The sequence below is a fragment of the Coregonus lavaretus genome (assembly GCF_964263955.1).
Source record: "Coregonus lavaretus genome assembly, chromosome: 25".
NCBI lineage: Eukaryota > Metazoa > Chordata > Actinopteri > Salmoniformes > Salmonidae > Coregonus > Coregonus lavaretus.
Genome location: NC_140012.1, coordinates 25,562,918 through 25,584,465, shown reverse-complemented (window position 1 = coordinate 25,584,465; position 21,548 = coordinate 25,562,918). Strand labels below are relative to the sequence as shown.

The window sequence follows — 21,548 nt, the reverse complement described above, 5'->3', positions numbered from 1 at the left end:
CTCCAGACTGCGACCATTTTGTTGCATTTTGTGACCCTTTTACTTGTCTGTGCGAGTTAGTGTTAGATAAAATGCTAAAATTCTCCCAGACGCGACTCATTTATGTGTACAGTGAATATATGCAAATAAATATATCTCTCACTAATTGATTGTACAATGTACACACAAATGTTATGATTTAAGTTTGTGTGTGTGATATGGGAGTTGAATACATTTATTTCGACATTATAAAGAAAACCTTTTATAAACAAAATCAACACTGCCATGTTGATCTGAGCCTTGCTGTTGGAAAACCACATTAGCGTCCTACTTTTGGCTGTCGCAGATGCACCTCCCCCGACCTCGATCCTCGACTTTCGTCTAAGGTTGGTTGCTTTAGCCTTACCATTTTTAAATGCACCAAATATATGCGGTGCTGCTCGTGGCAATGTTAGCTCGCTGAATTTGACTTGATAATTTAAATGTAATCTCAATGTGACCCGCCAGATTCAGACGCTTGAAAACCCCATTAGAAAAGCTTGAAAACACCATTCCATTTTTTATTTTAGTTAGTTTGGAGCCAAAGTTAATAGTTTCAGTATAAGTTTTATGTTTTCAAATGGGTTTGTTCAGTCTTTTATTTCAGTTTACTAAAGTGTTTTTTTCTTTATTTAGTTTGTGTTTATTATAATAACCTTGGCTCAAAGCACACTATTTTACAATCAAGTTATCTGATATGGCTTTGAAATGCGGAGTGCATGGGAAATTGCGTATCGGCCATCGCAAGTGCACTAGGGCTCATTGCAAAGTTTATTTTAGGACATTACATTTACTGTTCAATTAATACGTGCCTACTAGAAGTAGGTGTTATATTTAGATTTAGTGATCTACAGTTGTGGTCAAAAGTTTTGAGATTGTCACAAGTATTGGTCTTCACAAAGTTCTCTGCTTCAGTGTTACTATGGTATACTGAAGTATAATTACAAGCATTCCATAAGTGTCAAAGGCTTTTATTGACAATTACATTACGTTTATGCAAAGAGTCAATATTTGCAGTGTTGACCCTTCTTTTTCAAGACCTCTGCAATCCGCCCTGGCATGCTGTCAATTAACTTCTGGGCCACATCCTGACTGATGGCAGCCCATTCTTGCATAGTCAATGCTTGGAGTTGGTCAGAATTTGTGGGTTTTTGTTTGTCCACCCGCCTCTTGAGGATCGACCACAAGTTCTCAATGGGATTAAGGTCTGGGGAGTTTCCTGGCCATGGACCCAAAATGTCGATGTTTTGTTCCCCGAGCCACTTAGTTATCACTTTTGCCTTATGGCAAGGTGCTCCATCATGCTGGAAAAGGCATGGGTCGTCACCAAACTGTTCTTGGATGGTTGGGAGAAGTTGTTCTCGGAGGAAGTGTTGGTACCATTCTTTATTCATGGCTGTGTTCTTAGGCAAAATTGTGAGTGAGCCCACTCCCTTGGCTGAGAAGCAACCCCACACATGAATGGTCTCCGGATGCTTTACTGTTGGCATGACACAGGACTGATGGTAGTGCTCACCTTGTCTTCTCCGGACAAGGTTTTTTCTGGATGCCCCAAACAATCGTAAAGGGGATTCATCAGAGAAAATGACTTTACCCCAGTCCTCAGCAGTCCAATCCCTGTACCTTTTGCAGAATATCAGTTTGTCCCTGATGTTTTTCCTGGAGAGAAGTGGCGTCCTCGCTGCCCTTCTTGACACCAGGCCATCCTCCAAAAGTCTTCGCCTCACTGTGCGTGCAGATGCACTCACACCTGCCTGCTGCCATTTCTGAGCAAGCGCTGCACTGGTGGTGCACCGATCCCGCAGCTGAATCAACTTTAGGAGACGGTCCTGGCACTTGCTGGACTTTCTTGGGCACCCTGAAGCCTTCTTCACAACAATTGAACCTCTCTCCTTGAAGTTCTTGATGATCTGATAAATGGTTGATTTAGGTGCAATCTTACTAGCAGCAATATCCTTCCCTGTGAAGCCCTTTTTGTGCAAAGCGATGATGACGGCATGTGTTTCCTTGCAGGTAACCATGGTTAACAGAGGAAGAACAATGATTTCAAGCACCACCCTCCTTTTAAAGCTTCCAGTCTGTTATTCTAACTCAATCAGCATGACAGTGATCTCCAGCCTTGTCCTCGTCAACACTCTCACCTGTGTTAATGAGAGAATCACTGACATGATGGCAGCTGGTCCTTTTGTGGCAGGGCTGAAATGCAGTGGAAATGTTTTTTTGGGATGGCAAAGAGGGACTTTGCAATTCATCTGATCACTCTTCATGACATTCTGGAGTATATGCAAATTGCCATAATCAAAACTGAGGCAGCAGACTTTGTGTAAATTAGTATTTGTGTCATTCTCAAAACTTTTGACCACTACTGTAGATCATGTGTTTTGAGTTTCCCCTTCCTCTGGGTGAATTATCACCTATTTAATTAGGCCTATACAGTATATAATACTGTATTAGTGCACATAAAGATTAAGGCAAAAAAATCTGAAGTCTTGAGCCCTATTTTGACAGTAAAATATAACAGAAATAATCTCTGGATATACCAAAAACAATGACTGGATTAGGTTGCATATCAAAATATTTTGAATCATTCATTCCTGCTTTGACATGGTATTCAATAAATACAATTGTTACATCTAACATCTCAGTAGTAGATTACCCTTCTTAATAAGGTATTGTGAATGATTTTATATCACTTTATAAGATGACTCAAATGGATTCTATTGACGCAGATTATATAGTTAGTGCCACCAGGGGAAACGTTAGTCTCGAGGCCTGGGGTATTTATTGTTCTACGCTGATTATTTTTAACATTAAAAACGACCCTTTGAACCAAGTTAACAACTTAATATAATCCATTTAAAGTGAAGTGTTGAGTAGTGCTGAGTGATTAACTGAAATGTTAGTTATATTTCGGTTTTTAAACAACTAATTGATGAACATCTGTTCAATTATTTGAATTCCATTTCCTTCTGGGTTTTTCTGTAAACTCAGTGTGCACATTGCGTAGTTTCTCTAGAGATAAATCAGATCAGCCTGAACTGTGCGATGTACTAGGGAGTTGAAGTTTTCAACAGGACAAAATGCTACGTAGTTTAGTGCAGAAAACCTGGGTATTAACTACAATGACCATAATCCGATGCGTGCCGGTCTTTCTTTTACGCCTGTAATGTTAGTGTCAGGCAGACACTGAGAGAACAGACAGAAGAATGCTCAATCTGAAAAGACATGATCTAAGTGGTTGTTATTCAGCAGTCACAAAGGTATGCCTTATTTACTTTGAAAAACTATTAAAATAGTGATTTTTGTCAAGACAGCAGAGGCAGCAGCTCTATAGAGATGAGATTATGACTTGGAATGAAATAATAATGTCATTAAATATACACAACAACTGAAATATTATATTAAAATAGACCCTAGGTAATGTGAATAAATGATGGTTAATAAGTGATAAGCAGTAATGGGCAGTCACTACCATCATGGGACTTTTATTAATTGTTTTATTCTGTTTTACAGCATTCAGCCCACAGTGCATTTAATGTAAAAAAACAAACAATCGAAATCGAAAACTGGATTATTTTTAAAATAATCCAACCGAAACTGAACCGACCTCAAAAAGCACTAATCGCTCAGCACTAGTGTTGAACATTTACATTTGTTTTTACTGCGTGCCATGTGACCTTTGTAAGTCGACAAGAACCAGCTCTTTCATCTTATAATGAATCCACCATGGTCAATTAAATTATTTACTGTAGGATCTTGTTTTGAAGTCTTGTCTGTATGGATGTTGGAAGGTAAATGTCTCTCTCTGACTCTGTGTGTTTCCCCTGCAGGCTATAGAGACAGCTCTGGATTGTCTGAAGAGCGCCAACACAGAGCCGTACTACAGACGGCAGGCCTGGGAGGTCATCAAGTGTTTCCTGGTCGCCATGACCAGCCTGGACGACAACAAACACGCCCTGTACCAGCTACTGGCTCACCCCAAGTAAGACTACACACACACACACACACACTACTTAACCCCATATGACTTCAGGTCTTTCCCTCTGCCTTAATTCATCTCCATATATCCCCCTCTCTCCATCCCTCCCTTCCACTTTCCCCCTCCCCTCTCATAATATCTTCCATCACGTGTCAAGCTGTCTCATCAGTGCTGTCTGAAGTGTTACAGCTGCTGATTACTGATAGATGCTTAGGCAGAGAGATGGGGAGGGAAGAGAGATGGAGGGGAGAGTGGGTCGCATTACTATCATTGATCCCCGACCAGGGGCTAATTGACTTTCCCCTCTCTGTTTACACTCCTCCCTACACACACACACACACACACACACACACACACACACAGTCCCCCCCCCCACCTCTGTCAGATGTCTTGATTCATGACGTCCGTTCTCTCTCTCTTGCTCCCTCCATTCTCTCGGTCTTGCCGGTTGGTCACCGTGAAAAGGTCCTTTCAGTGAAAAGCATCAGAGCTTTTCTTAATATCACCAAATGCCAAGAAGTGAGAATGGAGCTCCATCGGAGTGGCAGGGGCTGTAAATGAACGGAAATTGATCTGGCAGTCCGTCTAACTGCCCCCCGCCACTCAATCCCTCCCTCCTCCTCTTCTCCCCTCTCGGCCTCTCCCTCTCCTAAAGCAAAAGTATTTTAAAAGGCGGTAATGAATTGGAGCAATCCATCAGGGGTAGCCATGGCATCTGGCATTATAAAACACAAGCTCAAGCATGGAGAAAACGGCCTCTCAATCAAACCAAACTGTCCCCTTCAGCAGGGCTAAATAACACAGCCTTGGGAGCGAGTCGGGGGGGCAGATACCAACCAGTCAGGCACAAAGACTGTCTGTCGGTCCTCAGGGTTATTAGGCACTGGCAGAGACAACAGATTATTCACCCAGAGACATTTACCACAGAATAAAAACATGCTGTGACAGGCCGTGTAAATGATGAATTACAGTTTTAATGACATATGATGCAGTGTTTCCCATATATGCATTTAGCAGCTGCGCACCGCTGTTGCTAAATCGTGGCTGCCACTAACTCTGCCCTCCGCTGCTGAAAAAAATCCTAGGGGAAACACTGATGAAAATGTTCATATTTGAGTGTTTTGTCGTTTGCTTTTGTCTATTGAATGTCCTATGGCGGCATGTTAATTTAGTGTGTGGTTTGCGGTGTGTGTGTGTGTCCAGTTTCACAGAGAAGTGGATCCCTAGTGTGATCATCTCCCACCGCTACAAGGCCCAGGACACGCCGGCCCGCAGGACATTTGAACAGGCACTGACCGGGGCATTCATGTCTGCTGTCATTAAGGACCTCCGCCCCAGCGCTCTGCCCTTCGTGGCCAGCCTCATCAGACACTACACCATGGTGGCTGTCGCTCAGCAGTGTGGTGAGAGAATGCATCTTTCGCTCTCTGCTATCGCCCTGTGTTTTTGTCCCACTTGGACTTCGGACTTGACCGTCTCTCCACCTTTCTCTTCTTTTCTCTCATTTGGCTGGATGCTCTCCAGCTCTTTGTCTCTCTCCTTTGGTATCTCATTCTCTCACACCTTTTTCTATTCTCCTCCTTTTCTATGCTCCTCATGGTTGTTGTGTTTTTGCCCCCCCCCCCCAGGTCCATTCTTGCTGCAGTGCTACCAGTTAGGCAGCCAGCCCAACACAGCAATGTTCCACAGTGAGGAGAATGGTTCTAAGGGCATGGATCCGCTGGTTCTGATCGACGCTATCGCCATCTGCATGGCCTACGAGGAAAAGGAGCTGTGTAAAATAGGAGAGGTGGCTCTGGCTGTTATCTTCGACGTAGCCTCCATCATCCTGGGGTCCAAGGAGAGGGTGAGCGAGAGAGCGGGCTTGGGGGTTTACCAGTTGGATTGCATCACTTTTTAATGCGTGTTGGTGTTGATTTATAAAATGAATATGTTTTGAATAGGATGTGAAGTCTTGATTGTAAGTGTTTTCAATTTTGTCTGTGAAAAGAAGTGCTTGCTATTAGCTCATTCTGCTAATCTTTCTATTCCCCCTCATCTCCCCCCTCTCCCTTCTTCCCTTCTTGTCTCCATCCCCAGGCGTGCCAGCTGCCTCTGTTCTCCTACATCGTGGAGCGTCTGTGTGCGTGCTGCTATGAGCAGGCCTGGTACGCCAAGCTGGGCGGGGTTGTGTCCATTAAGTTCCTGATGGAGAGACTACCTCTCATCTGGGTCTTGCAGAACCAACTCACCTTCCTCAAGGCTCTGCTCTTCGTCATGATGGACCTCACTGGAGAGGTACGGTTATTTGTGGTAACTAACTGTTGCAGACACTAGTCTGACTTGTGTTGACACACAGACTTTAACTATACAGGGTTAAAATAATCAAATCAAATGTTATTTGCTATTGCAAGATGGCCCCTGCCCCCTAAAGACTTTTCTTTAGATTTTTAAGGCGGGGGGGTAAAAACAATAGCTGAATATGTAAAGTTTCACCTCTAGGTGTCTAATGGTGCAGTAGCCATGGCTAAGACCACTCTGGAGCAGCTCCTGGTGCGTTGTGCCACCCCTCTGAAGGACGAGGAGAAGACTGAGGAGCTTCTGGCTGCTCAGGACAAGTCCTTCCACATGGTCACCCATGATCTGGTGAGAGAGGTCACCTCCCCCAACTCCACAGTCAGGAAGCAGGCCATGCACTCCCTGCAGGTGCTAGCCCAGGTCACCGGGAAGAGTGTCACCATCATCATGGAGCCACACAAAGAGGTGGGTCTGAGACGCCGTACCAGAGTTTTGTGGCACATAGAAATTGAACGGGTAATGAAGGATTTTTCATAGCATACTTGGTGACTGCTAGGCAGTGGTAGATATGGTCATTGCTCTACACATTCTACAGATATTAGAAAGACAATCTTAGTGATCATTACCAACTGGCCATATGAGAATGGAATCACGGATGCAATTTAAAATACACTACACACACTAACCTTGTGTGTAACCCCCCGACTGTAACCAGTTATAACCCCTCCCACCCACAGGTGTTACAGGACATGATCCCCCCTAAGAAACACCTGCTGCGCCACCAGCCGGCCAACGCCCAAATCGGCCTGATGGAGGGCAATACATTCTGCACCACCCTGCAGCCACGCCTCTTCACCATGGACCTCAATGTCATGGAGCACAAGGTCTTCTACACAGAGGTGAGATGTCAAGGAATAGTTTATCACAAAGTAAAAGGAATAGTTTTAGGAATAGTTTATCACAAAGTAAAACGTTTTTCATAGGTTTTGTTTTCATACCTTAAAAGTGGTCTAGTCCATAATTGTCACAAACTGGTGAATTTTTTTTGCCCTATAAAGTTCACAATGTATTGAGTTGACTCTGTATTTTGATCCTCCATTGATCCGTATTGATTCCATTCCTTGCTCTTTCTCCAGCTGTTGAACCTGTGTGAGGCTGAGGACGCTGCTCTGATGAAACTGCCCTGCTATAAGAGCCTGCCCTCTCTGGTGCCCCTGCGCATCGCTGCCCTCAGTGAGTACATGATAGGAGTCGTCGTCCTTACTTCACTGAAGGACTACAAATAATTCAGCCATTCAACATGTAGAACAAACACGTACATCACAATCAACTTTGTTCTTCATCTACTATTCTACAACAACATCTCAAAACAAATGTGTTAATCCAAAATTTTGTCTTTTATCAATCAGAAATAAATCAGTAAATTGACCATTGTTGTTCCCTGTCTGTCTGCATAGATGCCCTGGCAGCGTGTAACTACCTGCCCCAGTCCAGAGAGAAGATCATTGCTGCCCTGTTCAAAGCCCTCAACTCCACCAACTCTGAACTGCAGGAGGCAGGAGAGGCCTGTATGAGGAAGGTTAGTAAATTACACACCTCCCAGGTAGCCTAGCGGTTAAGAGTGTTGGGCCAGTAACTGAAAGGTCGCTGGTTCAAATCCCTAAGCCGGCAAGGTGGGGAAAACTGCCGTTCTGCCCTTGAGCAAGGCACTTAACCCCAACAACTGCTCCCGGGCCGACATCGATTAAGGCAGCCCCCCGTACCTCTCTGATTCAGAGGGGTTGTGTTAAATGCAGAGGATACATTTGGGTTGAATTCATTCAGTTGTACAACTGACTAGGTATCGCCCTTTCCTTTCCCTTCTCTTCTTTCTCCCTTTCTTCTCTTGTCTTTTATCCTCTCACCTCATTTATTCATCCCTTTCCTATTTCTCTTCTTTGATCCCCTCATTGCACACCTTTTCTCTTTCCCTCCATCTCATCAATGATCTTGTACGTCTTCTACATTTGCCTCTTCCTCAATGCAACACTGACATCCAGCCTTCCTACCCTCAATCTACCTATCAACACCTTCATCCATCCATCCATAATTTCTCCCTCCATTCTCTTCTCTCCTGCTCTCATTCTCGTCTCCTCTCATCCTGTCTTCCCTGGCCTAACACTAACGAGTGTTGCCAGGGAGCGGTCGATACAGGATGGAGTGTTTGTTCTCAGCAAAGAGAGGAGAATTAATGTGGCTGCCATGCATCATCCCTGTGCGTGTGTGTGACTGGCCCTGGCCTTATTGTTGTGGCCTTTCTCTCAGGCACTGGATCATCCAGAGCTGTTTTACAGTCGGTGAAAATAAACCATGATTCGTGCTGAAAATGTCTTGAATTGAAAAATTATTATGCTTAAAGAAATGTTTTATCTTTGTTCTGTCTCCCAGTTCCTGGAAGGGGCCACCATCGAGGTGGACCAGATCCATACTCACATGCGCCCTCTATTGATGATGCTTGGGGACTACCGCAGTCTGACCCTCAACGTGGTCAACCGCCTCACCTCGGTCACACGCCTCTTCCCCAACTCCTTCAACGACAAGTTCTGTGACCAGATGATGGTAAAGAAGGAAGGCTGCTGAGTTTGGGCTAAACATTTTTTTGAAGTCGCTATTAACTCGTCATGGTAGTAGTCACTGTTTGAATAAATGAATTACTATATATCTGATTAATCTCTTTCTCTCTCTCAGCAACACCTGAGGAAGTGGATGGAGGTGGTGGTGATAACCCACAAGGGAGGCCAGCGCAGCGATGGCAGTGTGAGTATGAACACATAGGAAGAGGCCTTAACACACACCCTGACAGCTCCTCAGTGAGGCCTGCTGTAGATGAGAAGTGAGTGGCCATATTACAATCAATGATTAATTAGGCGCCAACCAGAGAGCAGAGCCAGCAGCTCAGCCAGCATCTCTCCGCTCGTTATCTCTGACAGATAACCTTGTAAAGGGGAAGAAGAGGTGACGCGGGGGGGAGAGATGCACCGTCCACCGTCAGCCCCCTCACCCTCTGCAGAGATAGCATCCATTATTTGCTGCTTTTCTTTTCTCTTCCTCTCTCTGCGTTACCGCTGGTAATGAGATGTAAATTGGCCCTCTGTTCGCCTGCCACTGCTCTTCTCTTTGAAGGCTGCCACTGACAATGAGGCCGGGCCACCAGGTCAACCACACAAGAGAACAGGGAGAGAGGCGACAGGGATGAGGAGGGAGAGGACGTAGGGAGGGATGAGGGGAAAGAGGGATGACGAGAAGAGTGAGGGGGATGAGGAGGGACAGAGAGGTAGATACTGGATGGAGGGATAAGGAAGGAAGCACAATTATACCAGTTTGTTTAACCAATTTTCCTGTTTTTTTCCCCCCATGTTTATTCTGAAAATGTTTGAGATCTCTCAGATCTTTGCCACAGTCTGAATATTTGCTCACAGTCAGTCATTCCACTCCATGCCATCCTTCATGCCCCCCCCCCCCCCCCCCTCCCCCCACACACACACACACACACACACACACACACTGCTTTGCTGACTCTTTCCATTCTCTCCCATTCCGTTCCGGCACAGCCTGCATTGGAGGGCGTTGAGGTGAGACTGGGTCCAATGTTGCCCCACCCCCCTATAGTTGAACTGTTGTGGTGATGGTAGTGCTGGTGGATTGTATTGTCTGTGTTGTGTTTGGTTGCTGAACCTTAACCTAACCTTACCTGGTGCTATACCCTATCAAAATGTTCTGTGACATTTTAAACCAACTCAGTTTATCCCCCCATTTCATTTTAACATCCTATAAAAGTCACTAATAGTAAAGTCATAGAAATCAATCATCATAGAAGTCATCAAGTTGTAGATGGTACTCTCAAACCCTCTTGTCTATATTCCAAAACAACCAATCACCACTCCGCTACTAGTGACATCACTTCCTCATCCCCTGAGCTGTTTTACCTTAGAAACGCCCTGTCGCGCAGTTCCAAATCGACCCCTAGCCCCTACTCCCTAGGTACTCGTGGAGATCTAGCCAAAAATATCTCAAAAAGTGTCTAGGGATTAGGCCGGACTAAGGGGTCCATTTGGTATTGGGCTAGTGTATCTCAACAGTTACTGCAAAATCAAGATGTCTGTCCAAGACGTGGGTAAAGATTTCTTAATACTAACTCTATTTTATTTTCTCACCTCCACCTTCCCTCTCTCCCTCTTGTCCTCTCCCTCCCCCTCTCTAGGAGATGAAGATATGTTCGGCTATTATCAACCTGTTCCACCTGATCCCAGCAGCTCCTCAGACTTTGGTCAAACCTCTGCTGGAGGTGGTCATGAAGACAGAGCGTGCCATGCTCATAGAGGTACTAGGCACCTCAATTATCTCCATCCCTCCACTCCCCTCTGTCTTTTTCTCTCCCTCCTCTAATCTCCTCATCCCACCTCTCCATCTACCTCTGAATTATAGTTCCCCTACACTTCCTTTTCAGTTTCTCCGTCTATTTTTTTTAGATTGTCAACCCATCAGTGTGTGTCATGGACATGGTTAACTGATTGCCCCCCCCCCCCCCCCTCTTCCAGGCTGGCAGTCCATTCAGGGAGCCCCTGATCAAGTTCCTGACGCGTCACCCGTCCCAGACCGTAGAGCTGTTCATGATGGAGGCCACACTCAATGACCCACAATGGAGCCGCATGTTCATGGTGAGACAAATGCCCTCCTGCCAAGAGCCTCGGGCACATTACGTCTCACTACCGAGTTTTAACTGTGTCAAGAGGAATCCCTGTGTGTTGCCAAATACAAGTGCAGTTTTGGCTGCTAAAATTTTGCTCTGGTTGTTCTCATTCAGCTGGTTTGCTCTATGGATCTCTAAGAAATTCATTCCATATTTCCCATTCTCTTAATCCCCTTTCCACTATTGTGCTCCAGAGTTTCCTGAAGCATAAAGAAGCAAAGCCCCTGAGGGACGTGCTGGCCTCCAACCCGAGCCGCTTCGCCCCCCTGCTGGTCCCTGCTGGTACCGCAGCCACCGCTAGACCTGGGTCCCCCTCCACGAACACAGCCAGGCTTGACTTGCAGTTCCAGGCCATCAAGGTGAGGGAGGACGCTCACGGATGCACAGCTATGGACACACGCGTGCACTCCATTACACACACACACACACACACACACACACACACTGAAGCACACACACTACACACATGCACCCTCCCTTACATTTACCCCATGACACTTAATGCAAATCTACCGCTGACAGGCTAGTTTCCGCCATATTGCTTACACCTATCAAAGATTTTCCAACAGAGTTTGTTATACCTTCTCACACCTTCGAGTCCACCACTTTCTCTCCTCTTCTCAGATCATCAGTATCATAGTGAAGAACGAGGAGGGCTGGTTGGCGGGGCAGCACTCTCTTGTCAGCCAGCTCAGACGGGTCTGGGTCAGCGAGGCCTTCCAGGAACGACACCGCAAAGACAACATGGCCGCCATCAACTGGAAGGAGCCCAAGCTGCTGGCCTACTGCCTGCTCAGCTACTGCAAGTATGTACCACACACACACACCATGATAGTGTTGGCTTACTGCCTGCTCAGCTACTGCAAGTATGTACCACACACACACACCATGATAGTGTTGGCTTACTGCCTGCAAATATGCATCAGTTGCACTACCACTTGTCAATACTTCTTAGCTCAAGAGGCTTGAGAGAGATGCATCCTTGACTGTGCAACCTCGATCTTTCATGTAAATCTTCAAAGACATTGATGTATGACTTATACAAAAGTCTGAAAGGATTTGTACTGAGCACTCACCCTCTCGCCTTGTCCCTCCTCCCCTCCAGACGTAACTTCAATGAGATTGAGCTGCTGTTCCAGCTGCTGAGGGCGTTTACGGGTCGTTTCCTGTGCAACATGACCTTCCTAAAGGACTATATGGAGGAGGAGATCCCTAAGAACTACAGCATCGCTCACAAACGAGCCCTCTTCTTCCGCTTCGTAGAGTTCAACGACCCACACTTCAACGACGAGCTCAAAGCCAAGGTAACCAACCCATCTCTCTCTCTCTCTCACTCACTCACTCACACACACACACACACACACACACACACATACACACACACACACACACAGAGACAGATATGGACGTATGCGAACACAGCATCCCCTGAAATGTATTCACACACACAAAGATATGTCGAAAGACCGTTATATTAAAAACACAAAATCGGTAAATAAATGGCAATATTCTTCACAAACTCGTAAGTGAGTGTTCCCTGCTGAACTGCAGCATTTTGATTTCAACGGTGCAGCGCCAGTTTACCCCCTGATGAATTCTGCTGCTCATATAGTCATCCTCTTAATTGTTCTCCTCTTGCGAAGAGCAGATGCTGTCCATGTGTGTGTGTGTTAGTGCTTGATTGTGTGTTCTTGTACGAGTTAGAGATGGGACGATAACCCGAAGAATTATCAACACTGACCATACCGATGACTTATCACAGGCATTTTGCTGGTACCGTTCATTACAACAAGTAGCCTATACTAGAGAAATGTGTTTGAAATGAAACAAGTTTGCTAATATGGATGATTGTTAATGGTACAATTGCTATCTAGTAGGAGTAGTTGAAAGGATAATAAAAAAAACTGATGCACATTGTTAAAATTATCTCCCGAGTGGCGCAGTGGTCTAAGGCACTGCATCGCAGTGCAAGCTGTGCCACTAGAGATCCTGGTTCGAATCCAGGCTCTGTCGTAGCCGGCCGCGACCGGGAGACCCATGGGGCGGCGCGCAATTGGCCCAGCGTCGTCCAGGGTAGGGGAGGGAATGGCCGGCAGGGATGTAGCTCAGTTGATAGAGCATGGTGTTTGCAACGCCAGGGTTGTGGGTTTGATTCCCACTGGGGGTATGAAAAAAAAAAAATGTAAGTCGCTCTGGATAAGAGCGTCTGCTAAATGACTAAAATGTAAATGTAAATGTTAAAATGTATCGTTCTATTTGTCGTTATTTAATTTATGGCTCTACTGTGTGTGCCCATATGTGCATTACCTCCACTGACATTTTAAATATTAGTCTTAAGCATTTGGCACCCTATTCCCTTTATAGCACAATACTTTTAAACAGGGCCCATAGGGCTCTGGTCAAAAGTAGTGCACTTTATAGGGAATAGGGTGCTATTTGGGGTACAGAAACAGAGGCCTATTCACATATGGTGAAATAATAGGCCCAATGTTACTAACAAAGGGGTGTTCTTTGTAGTAGCCCTCCTCCCAAGAGATGTTTTCCCCTAGCCTAACATCTGGGCGATTTTAACATAATGCATATTTCTCTCTCGCCCGCTCTCTCTGGTTCAGCCACAGGCACTTCCTCTGCTGTAATAGATAATGCTAATGCCTCCGCTAGACACACACACACACGCTGTAGAAGGAGGACACTAATCATCTAATGGCACTAAAGTAATGTTGGGCGACGTCTGTATGATTGATATCACAGAAACTCTAAATTAATGGGAACATATGAGACCAAATAAGAGTGCGTCGCGCTATGCATTTCCTCTCCCTCTTATCTGTGCCTGTTCGTGTGTGTGTGTTAATGGCAGTGTTAGAGCATATGCTGCCACATGATGCTTCTATTAAAATATGTCCTGCCTAGAGGATGATGTATAGTGTGGAGACTAGTTCATTAGGGGAGAGTACCTATAAATGCACTCATTAGCTCCGTTATTCTGCTACTGACTGCTTAATCATTCCTTTGTCTTGAATGTCTACCATTGATATATGCTCTTTTTTATTGATTTATTTTGTATATGCTCATGTTACTGTGAGGAGTTTACATTAGTAAGTTGAGAGAGATTTGACTAAGTCGCTGTGGATCAGTGTCTGCTAAATGACCTAAATGTAAACAACGTGGAATTTTATTTTACTGACATTCCTGCCCTTTTATCTCGTCTTTAGACCTTTTAAAAAAGACTACACCCATTAGTGAAGTTAGAGAAGAGAAGTTATCTTCTCTATCAGGTGTGTATCTGTTATTACAACCTGTCTCTTCCTGTCCCAGGTGTTGCAGCACATCCTGAACCCAGCGTTCCTGTACAGCTTTGAGAAGGGGGAGGGGGAGCAGCTTCTGGGACCGCCCAATCCTGAGGGAGACAACTCGGAGAGCATCACCAGTGTCTTCATCACCAAGGTTAAAAAACAAACAAACCAACGCCTCGCCCTCAAGACTCTTCATGGATGGCCTATCCTTTCTCTACACCCCTGTCCTTCTCTCCTCTTTTCATCCCTTTCTCCCTCTTAATTTGTTACATCCATCTCTACCTCTTTTTCCTTTTATTCTGATCCTCTTCTCCCTCTCTCCTCTCATCCCTATCTTCCCTTGCCCATCTTGCCCCCTCTTCCTGCTCTCATCCTATTGTCCTCTCTCCTCTCTTCCCTTGCCCATCTTGCCCCCTCTTCCTGCTCTCATCCTATTGTCCTCTCTCATCACTCTGTCCATCCATCAGAGCAGTGTGTAATGTCCTGGCCTGCCTGGCAGTACTGTCACCGTGGCAACAGTAAAGGTCACTGTTTTTTTTGTCTTGAACACGATCTAATCATCGTCTCTGACTCACTATCTGACTAACACCAGACCTAGTATGGATCTGGTCATCTGGTTGGGTTTTAAACTCATTTCCTCTCGCCTCCTTTCTACATGACAAATTATGCATTTTAAGTCTTTGGAAAATGCCACTGCCAAAAACAACTATTCCCCCACCCTCCCCAAATCGAATTATATTGTATTTATTTATTGAATTATATAAATTGCTTTGTTTAAAAAGACCTATAGAATGTACATCAAATATGATGACAAGGTATTGATGCTCTTCTCCTTGCCCTTCTCTCTGTGGAAAGAAATGTATTGAAGAACAAGTAATATAATACATCCATCTCTCCCCTATAGGTCCTGGATCCAGAAAAGCAGGCAGACTTACTAGATTCCCTCCGTATCTACCTGCTCCAGTTCTCTACTCTCCTGGTGGAGCACGCCCCCCACCACATCCACGACAACAACAAGTCCCGGAACAGCAAGCTGCGGCGCCTCATGACCTTCGCCTGGCCGTGCCTGCTGCCCAAGGCCTGTGTTGACCCTGCCTGCAAGTACAGCGGCCACCTGCTCCTGGCACACATCATCGCCAAGTTCGCCATCCACAAGAAGATCGTACTGCAGGTTACTTTCCTTTTTTAAAATATAGTCTGCATTTTCTGTGAAATAGCTTGAAATTATTATATTGTGGCAGGCTGTTGCCATTGATCAACTCTTTTGTCTTGTCCACATTGATGGAGGGCACTTGACCAGCATCATTCTTGGAGGTTGCTGGTCTGTTTTTAGGCTACATAATTCAATTTAGAAAGGATATCCGCTCACAGATTTATGCCCCCAAAAGTAACGTTTTACGTTTGGCATGGATCATATTTCTTCCACTTGTGCGTGTATCTAGGTGTTCCACAGCCTGCTGAAGGCCCACACCATGGAGGCCAGGGCTATAGTCCGCCAGGCTATGGCCATCCTGACCCCGGCCGTGCCAGCCCGCATGGAGGACGGACACCAGATGCTGACCCACTGGACACGCAAGATCATCGTGGAGGAGGGACACACCGTCCCTCAACTGGTCCATATACTGCACCTTATCGTCCAGCACTTCAGAGTGAGTGACACACACACGCACACACACATACACACACACATACATGGATGCAGGAAGACACACGCAGTTAGACACACGCACACACATTCTAGCACGCAGGGTGGATTTGTCTGTATAATTATACTTTATAAAACCTACTAATTCTATGGGTCTTGTACTTCCTATACCCTTCATCATTATGATCCCAGCCAGTAGATAGCTGTTTAGAACTAAACTGACGCCCGGTGAAGTTCATTTTAGATTGCTCCGTGACACACTGCTCTCTGACCGAGACCACTCATCTCATCATCATTACCCTGGAGAGATGAGTCTGTCATGATGGACGTGTGTGTGTGTAGAGAGTTAAGTGTGTATGTCTCCATCTCTGACAATGTAGATGGCACTCATCTCACACTCTCTTTGCAGTGTGTGTGTGTTTCCATGTAGACAGGGCTTAGCTGTGCTTTCTGTCTGGGGTTGAGAAGTCCCTGTCAGCCATCAGAGATAATCACTCCATCTGAACCGCTCTAATCATCTCTGACAATGTTGACAGCACTCCAATAGGATAGCAGTGTCATAGAAGCACTCTTTTCAGAGTATTTGTGTATGTTTGTCTCTGTGCGCTTGACCCTTTGGGGTTTGATTGTGTGAGTGGGCATTCTGGCTAAGTATAGGACTAATAAGTGTGTGGGCCTTAAATCAGTGGTGTCTAGAGCATACCTGTGTAGCCTAGATGAACACACACAAGGTATTTCCCCTGTCCCGCCGTTTTCTCCCACGTGGTGTCTAACCACGCACCCCCTTCCTCCTTGTCCCCAGGTGTACTACCCGGTGCGTCACCACCTGGTGCAGCACATGATCAGTGCCATGCAGCGTCTGGGCTTCACCCCCAGTGTGACTATTGAACAGAGGAAGCTGGCTGTGGACCTGGCCGAGGTCGTCATCAAGTGGGAACTACAGAGGATCAAAGACGCACTGGTACACACGCGCACACACATTTTATGACATTAATAATTATTTGTTTGAGGAAAGAACACGTTAATTGTTTCTCATATGGTACTCTTCATTTTACAACTGTAGAAAGTTGATTTTGGTGGTATTTGATTCCTTTTTCTTAGCCGGAGGTGGAGGGGGCCGACCCAGGTGGGAGTGGTGAGGGGACCAGTGCAGGGGGTACCGGGGGGGTAAAAAGAGGCCTCTCCATGGACTCTGCTGCCGGACAGGACGTGAAGAGGTTCCGTACTGCCACCGGAGCTGTCGCCGCGGTAACACCGCCCAGCACAAGTGTACGTATCAGGAGGGAATATATTATTTTCTCTGGTCACTTGGTCAGGAAAACCGAATGGGTCTATGTAACAGCTCCACCGTGCCTTCTGATTGGCTAGGTTAAATTTGCGTGTGTTTGTTTGGGCTCACCCTGTCCCCTGTGTGTGTGTAGGTGTTTGGCCGCAGTACATCCATGCCGGTAACAGAGACCCTCCTCACCAAGCCAGTGGAGAAACAACACACAGACACCGTGGTCAACTTCCTCATCCGCATCGCATGCCAGGTAAAACACTCCTTTCTCATGATCACAGGTACCCCCCCCCCCCGGTCACTGCATCACAGTCAGCATGCCTTGGTAGCAGCAGCAGATGTTCAGCCCTGGACTTTCATTGAGGGACATGTCCTTGGTTCTGGATCTGTGGGCTTTACCTGAAATAGAACCGGGAAAGAATGTCACCTTCTCCTCTGGGCACCATTGTACATCCTTGCCATGTGAATGTGCTTCGTTTTACTTAGGTTACTTGCATTACAACTGTCTGACACTGAAACAGCTGCTGCTTTTACTCCGTTTTGTTTCACAAGACCTGTGGACCCTTAATTAACCTTTGTCTATTTTCAATGGAAGATGATAATGATGATTGTTTTTCTTGGGGAACATAACAATGTCGCTCAAACAGAAGGGGAACTAACAAAATCACTGACAACAAACAAAGTGGGGTTTTAGGAGGGGTTCTGAAAGACACTGAAAGTTGATTAGCAACAACAACTGGGACCTAAAAGACACCCACAGTGAGCGCCTACTAAATTTCCCCACTACGAGGCAAACAAAAGAAAAAGCTACACTAAACTTAAAGACAGGAAGCATTGTCTTTCTAGAAATCAAATAGGGACAGCCAACCAAAGGTGTTGACCCTCCACATCTCTCAAGGCAACTGGAGGGCTGGGCCAGCCGCTCTTAATTAGCACCTTCCCATTAACAAGATGGCAACCAGCACAGGTGCAACACATACTGACTAACAAGGTGACACCAAACGGTGCGCCCTACATGCTAACGTGCTAAAGTCTAACCTCTAAACATAAATGGAAAAACCTGTAACATGATTATGATGTCTCCTCCCTCCCTCCAGGTCAATGACAGTGCCAATGTGGCGGGGTCTCCAGGTGAGCTCCTGTCCCGTCGCTGTGTCAGCCTGATGAAGACTGCCCTCCGCCCTGACATGTGGCCCAGAGCTGAGCTCAAACTACAGTGGTTTGACAAACTCCTCATGACTGTGGTAAGGCTTCACAGAAATCTCAGCTTCTAGCATTCTAGTTGTTTATTTTGTGTTCACATTGAGGTTTTGCTTCTCTTCTGGGCAAAATTGCTTTATCATGCCTCTAGAAATGATTTGTAAATCTCACATCAACTTACAACATACAACCATCAACTCAAATCCACCATGTATAGCTGTGTTTTCAATGAGTGAGTAACTGAAGTATGTTCTTGCAGAGTTTCCTCCTGGGATTTGGCCTTCAGTCAGTTGTTTTCCTCAGCTCCTAAGTTTCAGTCTGTCTTCCTATTTTAATTCCTTTGTCCCTTATCAGTTCCCTGTCATTATTTAGTCATTATTTGAAGCCGCAGCCTCACTCAGTGTAGGAGAGATAACTAAAGTAAATCCACCCGGACTGCCTTGACTGTCCTCCCCTCCTCCACCCTATTCATAAGCTTCCTAGGACAAGGTTATCTGAGTGCAACCCCAAATGTCTGACAATGATTGTTTTTCTCTCTGTGGATCACTGCAGCCCCCCCTCAAACCGAGCCCCAACCTTACCTGGGGGGGCTGAACAGTACATGCCCAGCAGTCTTATCCAGACCAACGCTTTAAATCAGATTACCTTTTATCTCATTGTACTGCCATGTCAGTCATTAAAGTTACAGCGGGAGAGGGCATAACACACACACACACCTGTCTGAAACACACCAGAGACTAGGCGTTATTCTGTTCCTACAGCACTGAATCAAAACCTTTTAACTTAGACCAGAGCCTTATCAACCGAGCCACCTTGTTCATTATTACACATTAGACCAAATGGTCCGCTCCAAATCCTCTATCTATCTCCATCTTCTCTCCTCCCTCTCGCTCTACTAAATAGAGAGTGAAATTGACAGCACTCCAAAAGGATAATCTTAGATAATTGATGTATTACCCTGCACTCACATTATTTTTCTCTCCACCTCTCTAACCCCCCCCCCCCCCCCCCCTCCCCCCTCCAGGAGCAGCCGGCCCAGGCTAACTTCTCTAACATCTGTACTGGTCTGGAGATCCTGTGCTTCTTGCTGACGGTGCTCCAGTCCCCAGCCATCCTAACCCACTTCAAGCCCCTCCAGAGGGGCATCGCTGCCTGCATGACCTGCGGCAACACCAAGGTCCTGCGGGCCGTCCACTCTTTGCTCTCCAGACTCATGAGCGTCTTCCCCACCGAGCCCAGTGAGTCCCAGCTGTATTAGTAGATCCCAGACTGGTGTCTGCTGTGACATACTTTTAGGAGTTCTCCTGTGACCCGTTGACTCAGAAAGAATCAGCTGCTGACACGCTATTTGGGGAACTGCCTTTTGAGTCGATAAGCCAAACTTCATTCTACTATGATCAAATGTGTTACCTTTTCCTCTCCCAGGCACGTCAACTGTAGCGTCTAAGTATGAGGAGTTGGAGTGTCTGTATGCAGCGGTGGGGAAAGTCATCTACGAGGGCCTCACCAACTATGAGAAGGCCACCAGCAGTGCTAACCCAACACAGCTGTTTGGTAAGACACCTACCAGTACCAATGCGCACTCTCTGTTACTTTCTCTGTCGGCCTCTTTCTCCCTTGCACTCAATCATTCCTGCTCGTTCGCTCTCTCTCAGGCGCGCCTGCACACACTATCTCTCTATCCAGCAATTAGAGGTGTAGGTGTGTTTTAAATCTAAGGCAATGGTCTGTGCTGGGTGGGTTAACAGCTCGTCTGGTTAAATGAACGGTGCAGCACAGGTCAGTCAGTCTGTAGGGGTAAAGACCGATTTTTCTCTTTCACTACTTCTAATATCAGTTTTATACCAGATGTCAGAAGTTTTTCTGAAAAGCTTATTTTTAATGCATGAGAATAAAGTCTCAATTTACACGGAGGTGGCATTATTTATTTAAGTAAGTGGCACAAAGTGACAAATGGCTATTGGAGAACACTCTAAAGGTAACGCTATTTGATACCTTTTCCCGAAATGGCAACAGTGGTCAATAACTGCCTTCATACCCTGTCCTCTCCTTGAGGGGTTGTGTTACACACACACACACACACCGCTGGTATGATGCATGTCTCGCCGACGGTGACATTTTAACATTTGTCTCCCCTCCACAGGAGACCGATGATTTTTCTCCACTCTGTAAATTGGTTAGATTTCCTCCAAAAACGACCTTGTAGTGTGTGTGTGGGAGATGGTGACATTGTCTCAAATGTATTTTTCTCGCTCTCTCTTTTTTTTTTTTCTTTCTCTCTCCTCTCTCTCCCAGGTACGTTGATGATTCTGAAGTCTGCCTGTAGTTACAACTCCAGCTACATCGACAGGCTCATCTCTGTGTTCATGCGCTCGCTGCAGAAGATGGTCCGAGAACACCTCAGTCCCCAGCAGGCCACCCCCGGGCCCACCGAGGCCAGCACAGGTTGGGAATACACAAACAAACAGACTCACACGCATTCAGAGACACACACACACACACACACATGCACATACAGGTTTCCAGACTCACTTTTTCCCCTGGTGGAACTGGTGCTACTTAGTTTTTCAGTTGGTGGCACCAGCCCATCATTTGGTCACACCTACATTTTGCCGTAATCCTCTTATAAAGTTATTCACGGTGCAAAAAAATATGTTCCATCTAACATGTCCAACCTAAAGCAGTGATTGTCATGGATTTGTTGGTTGACAATTAGGCTATTGTTGCTATACACTGAGTGTACAAAACATTAGGAACACCTGCTCTTTCCATGAGACTGACCAGGTGAAAGCTATGATCCCTTATTGATGTCACTTGTTAAATCCACTTCAATCAGTGTAGATGAAGTAGAGGAGACGGGTTCAATAAGGATTTTTAAGCCTAGAGAACATTTGAGACATGGATTCTGTGTGTGCTATTCAGAGGTTGAATGGGCAAGACAAAATATTTAAGTGCCTTCGAACGGGGTATGGTACTAGGAGCCAGGCACACCGGTTTGAGTGTGTCAAGAACTGCAATGCTGCTGGGTTTTTCACGAATTGAGGCTGTTCTGAGGGCAAAAAGGAGTGCGCATCTCAATATTAGGAAGGTGTTCCTAATGTTCTGTACACTGAGTTTATTTTACAGTC

At 45.8% G+C, this 21,548-nt stretch overlaps 1 protein-coding gene across 1 annotated transcript in view; it reads left to right on the top strand.

Annotated features, from left to right (window-relative positions):
- Positions 1 to 21,548, top strand: part of trrap (transformation/transcription domain-associated protein) — an 89,124-nt gene that overhangs the window by 10,174 nt on the left and 57,402 nt on the right. Inside the window, exons 21-46 of the mRNA XM_084141818.1 lie at positions 3,849 to 4,000; positions 5,201 to 5,400; positions 5,626 to 5,843; positions 6,077 to 6,274; positions 6,479 to 6,739; positions 7,012 to 7,173; positions 7,411 to 7,507; positions 7,732 to 7,853; positions 8,702 to 8,872; positions 9,002 to 9,070; positions 9,865 to 9,885; positions 10,515 to 10,634; positions 10,852 to 10,971; positions 11,198 to 11,362; positions 11,628 to 11,809; positions 12,109 to 12,307; positions 14,319 to 14,447; positions 15,201 to 15,467; positions 15,739 to 15,945; positions 16,744 to 16,902; positions 17,043 to 17,210; positions 17,363 to 17,473; positions 18,318 to 18,464; positions 19,445 to 19,658; positions 19,846 to 19,974; positions 20,716 to 20,865. Coding sequence (XP_083997944.1) covers positions 3,849 to 4,000; positions 5,201 to 5,400; positions 5,626 to 5,843; positions 6,077 to 6,274; positions 6,479 to 6,739; positions 7,012 to 7,173; positions 7,411 to 7,507; positions 7,732 to 7,853; positions 8,702 to 8,872; positions 9,002 to 9,070; positions 9,865 to 9,885; positions 10,515 to 10,634; positions 10,852 to 10,971; positions 11,198 to 11,362; positions 11,628 to 11,809; positions 12,109 to 12,307; positions 14,319 to 14,447; positions 15,201 to 15,467; positions 15,739 to 15,945; positions 16,744 to 16,902; positions 17,043 to 17,210; positions 17,363 to 17,473; positions 18,318 to 18,464; positions 19,445 to 19,658; positions 19,846 to 19,974; positions 20,716 to 20,865 — 4,138 coding nt within the window. The remainder of the gene's footprint in view (positions 1 to 3,848; positions 4,001 to 5,200; positions 5,401 to 5,625; positions 5,844 to 6,076; positions 6,275 to 6,478; positions 6,740 to 7,011; positions 7,174 to 7,410; positions 7,508 to 7,731; positions 7,854 to 8,701; positions 8,873 to 9,001; positions 9,071 to 9,864; positions 9,886 to 10,514; positions 10,635 to 10,851; positions 10,972 to 11,197; positions 11,363 to 11,627; positions 11,810 to 12,108; positions 12,308 to 14,318; positions 14,448 to 15,200; positions 15,468 to 15,738; positions 15,946 to 16,743; positions 16,903 to 17,042; positions 17,211 to 17,362; positions 17,474 to 18,317; positions 18,465 to 19,444; positions 19,659 to 19,845; positions 19,975 to 20,715; positions 20,866 to 21,548) is intronic.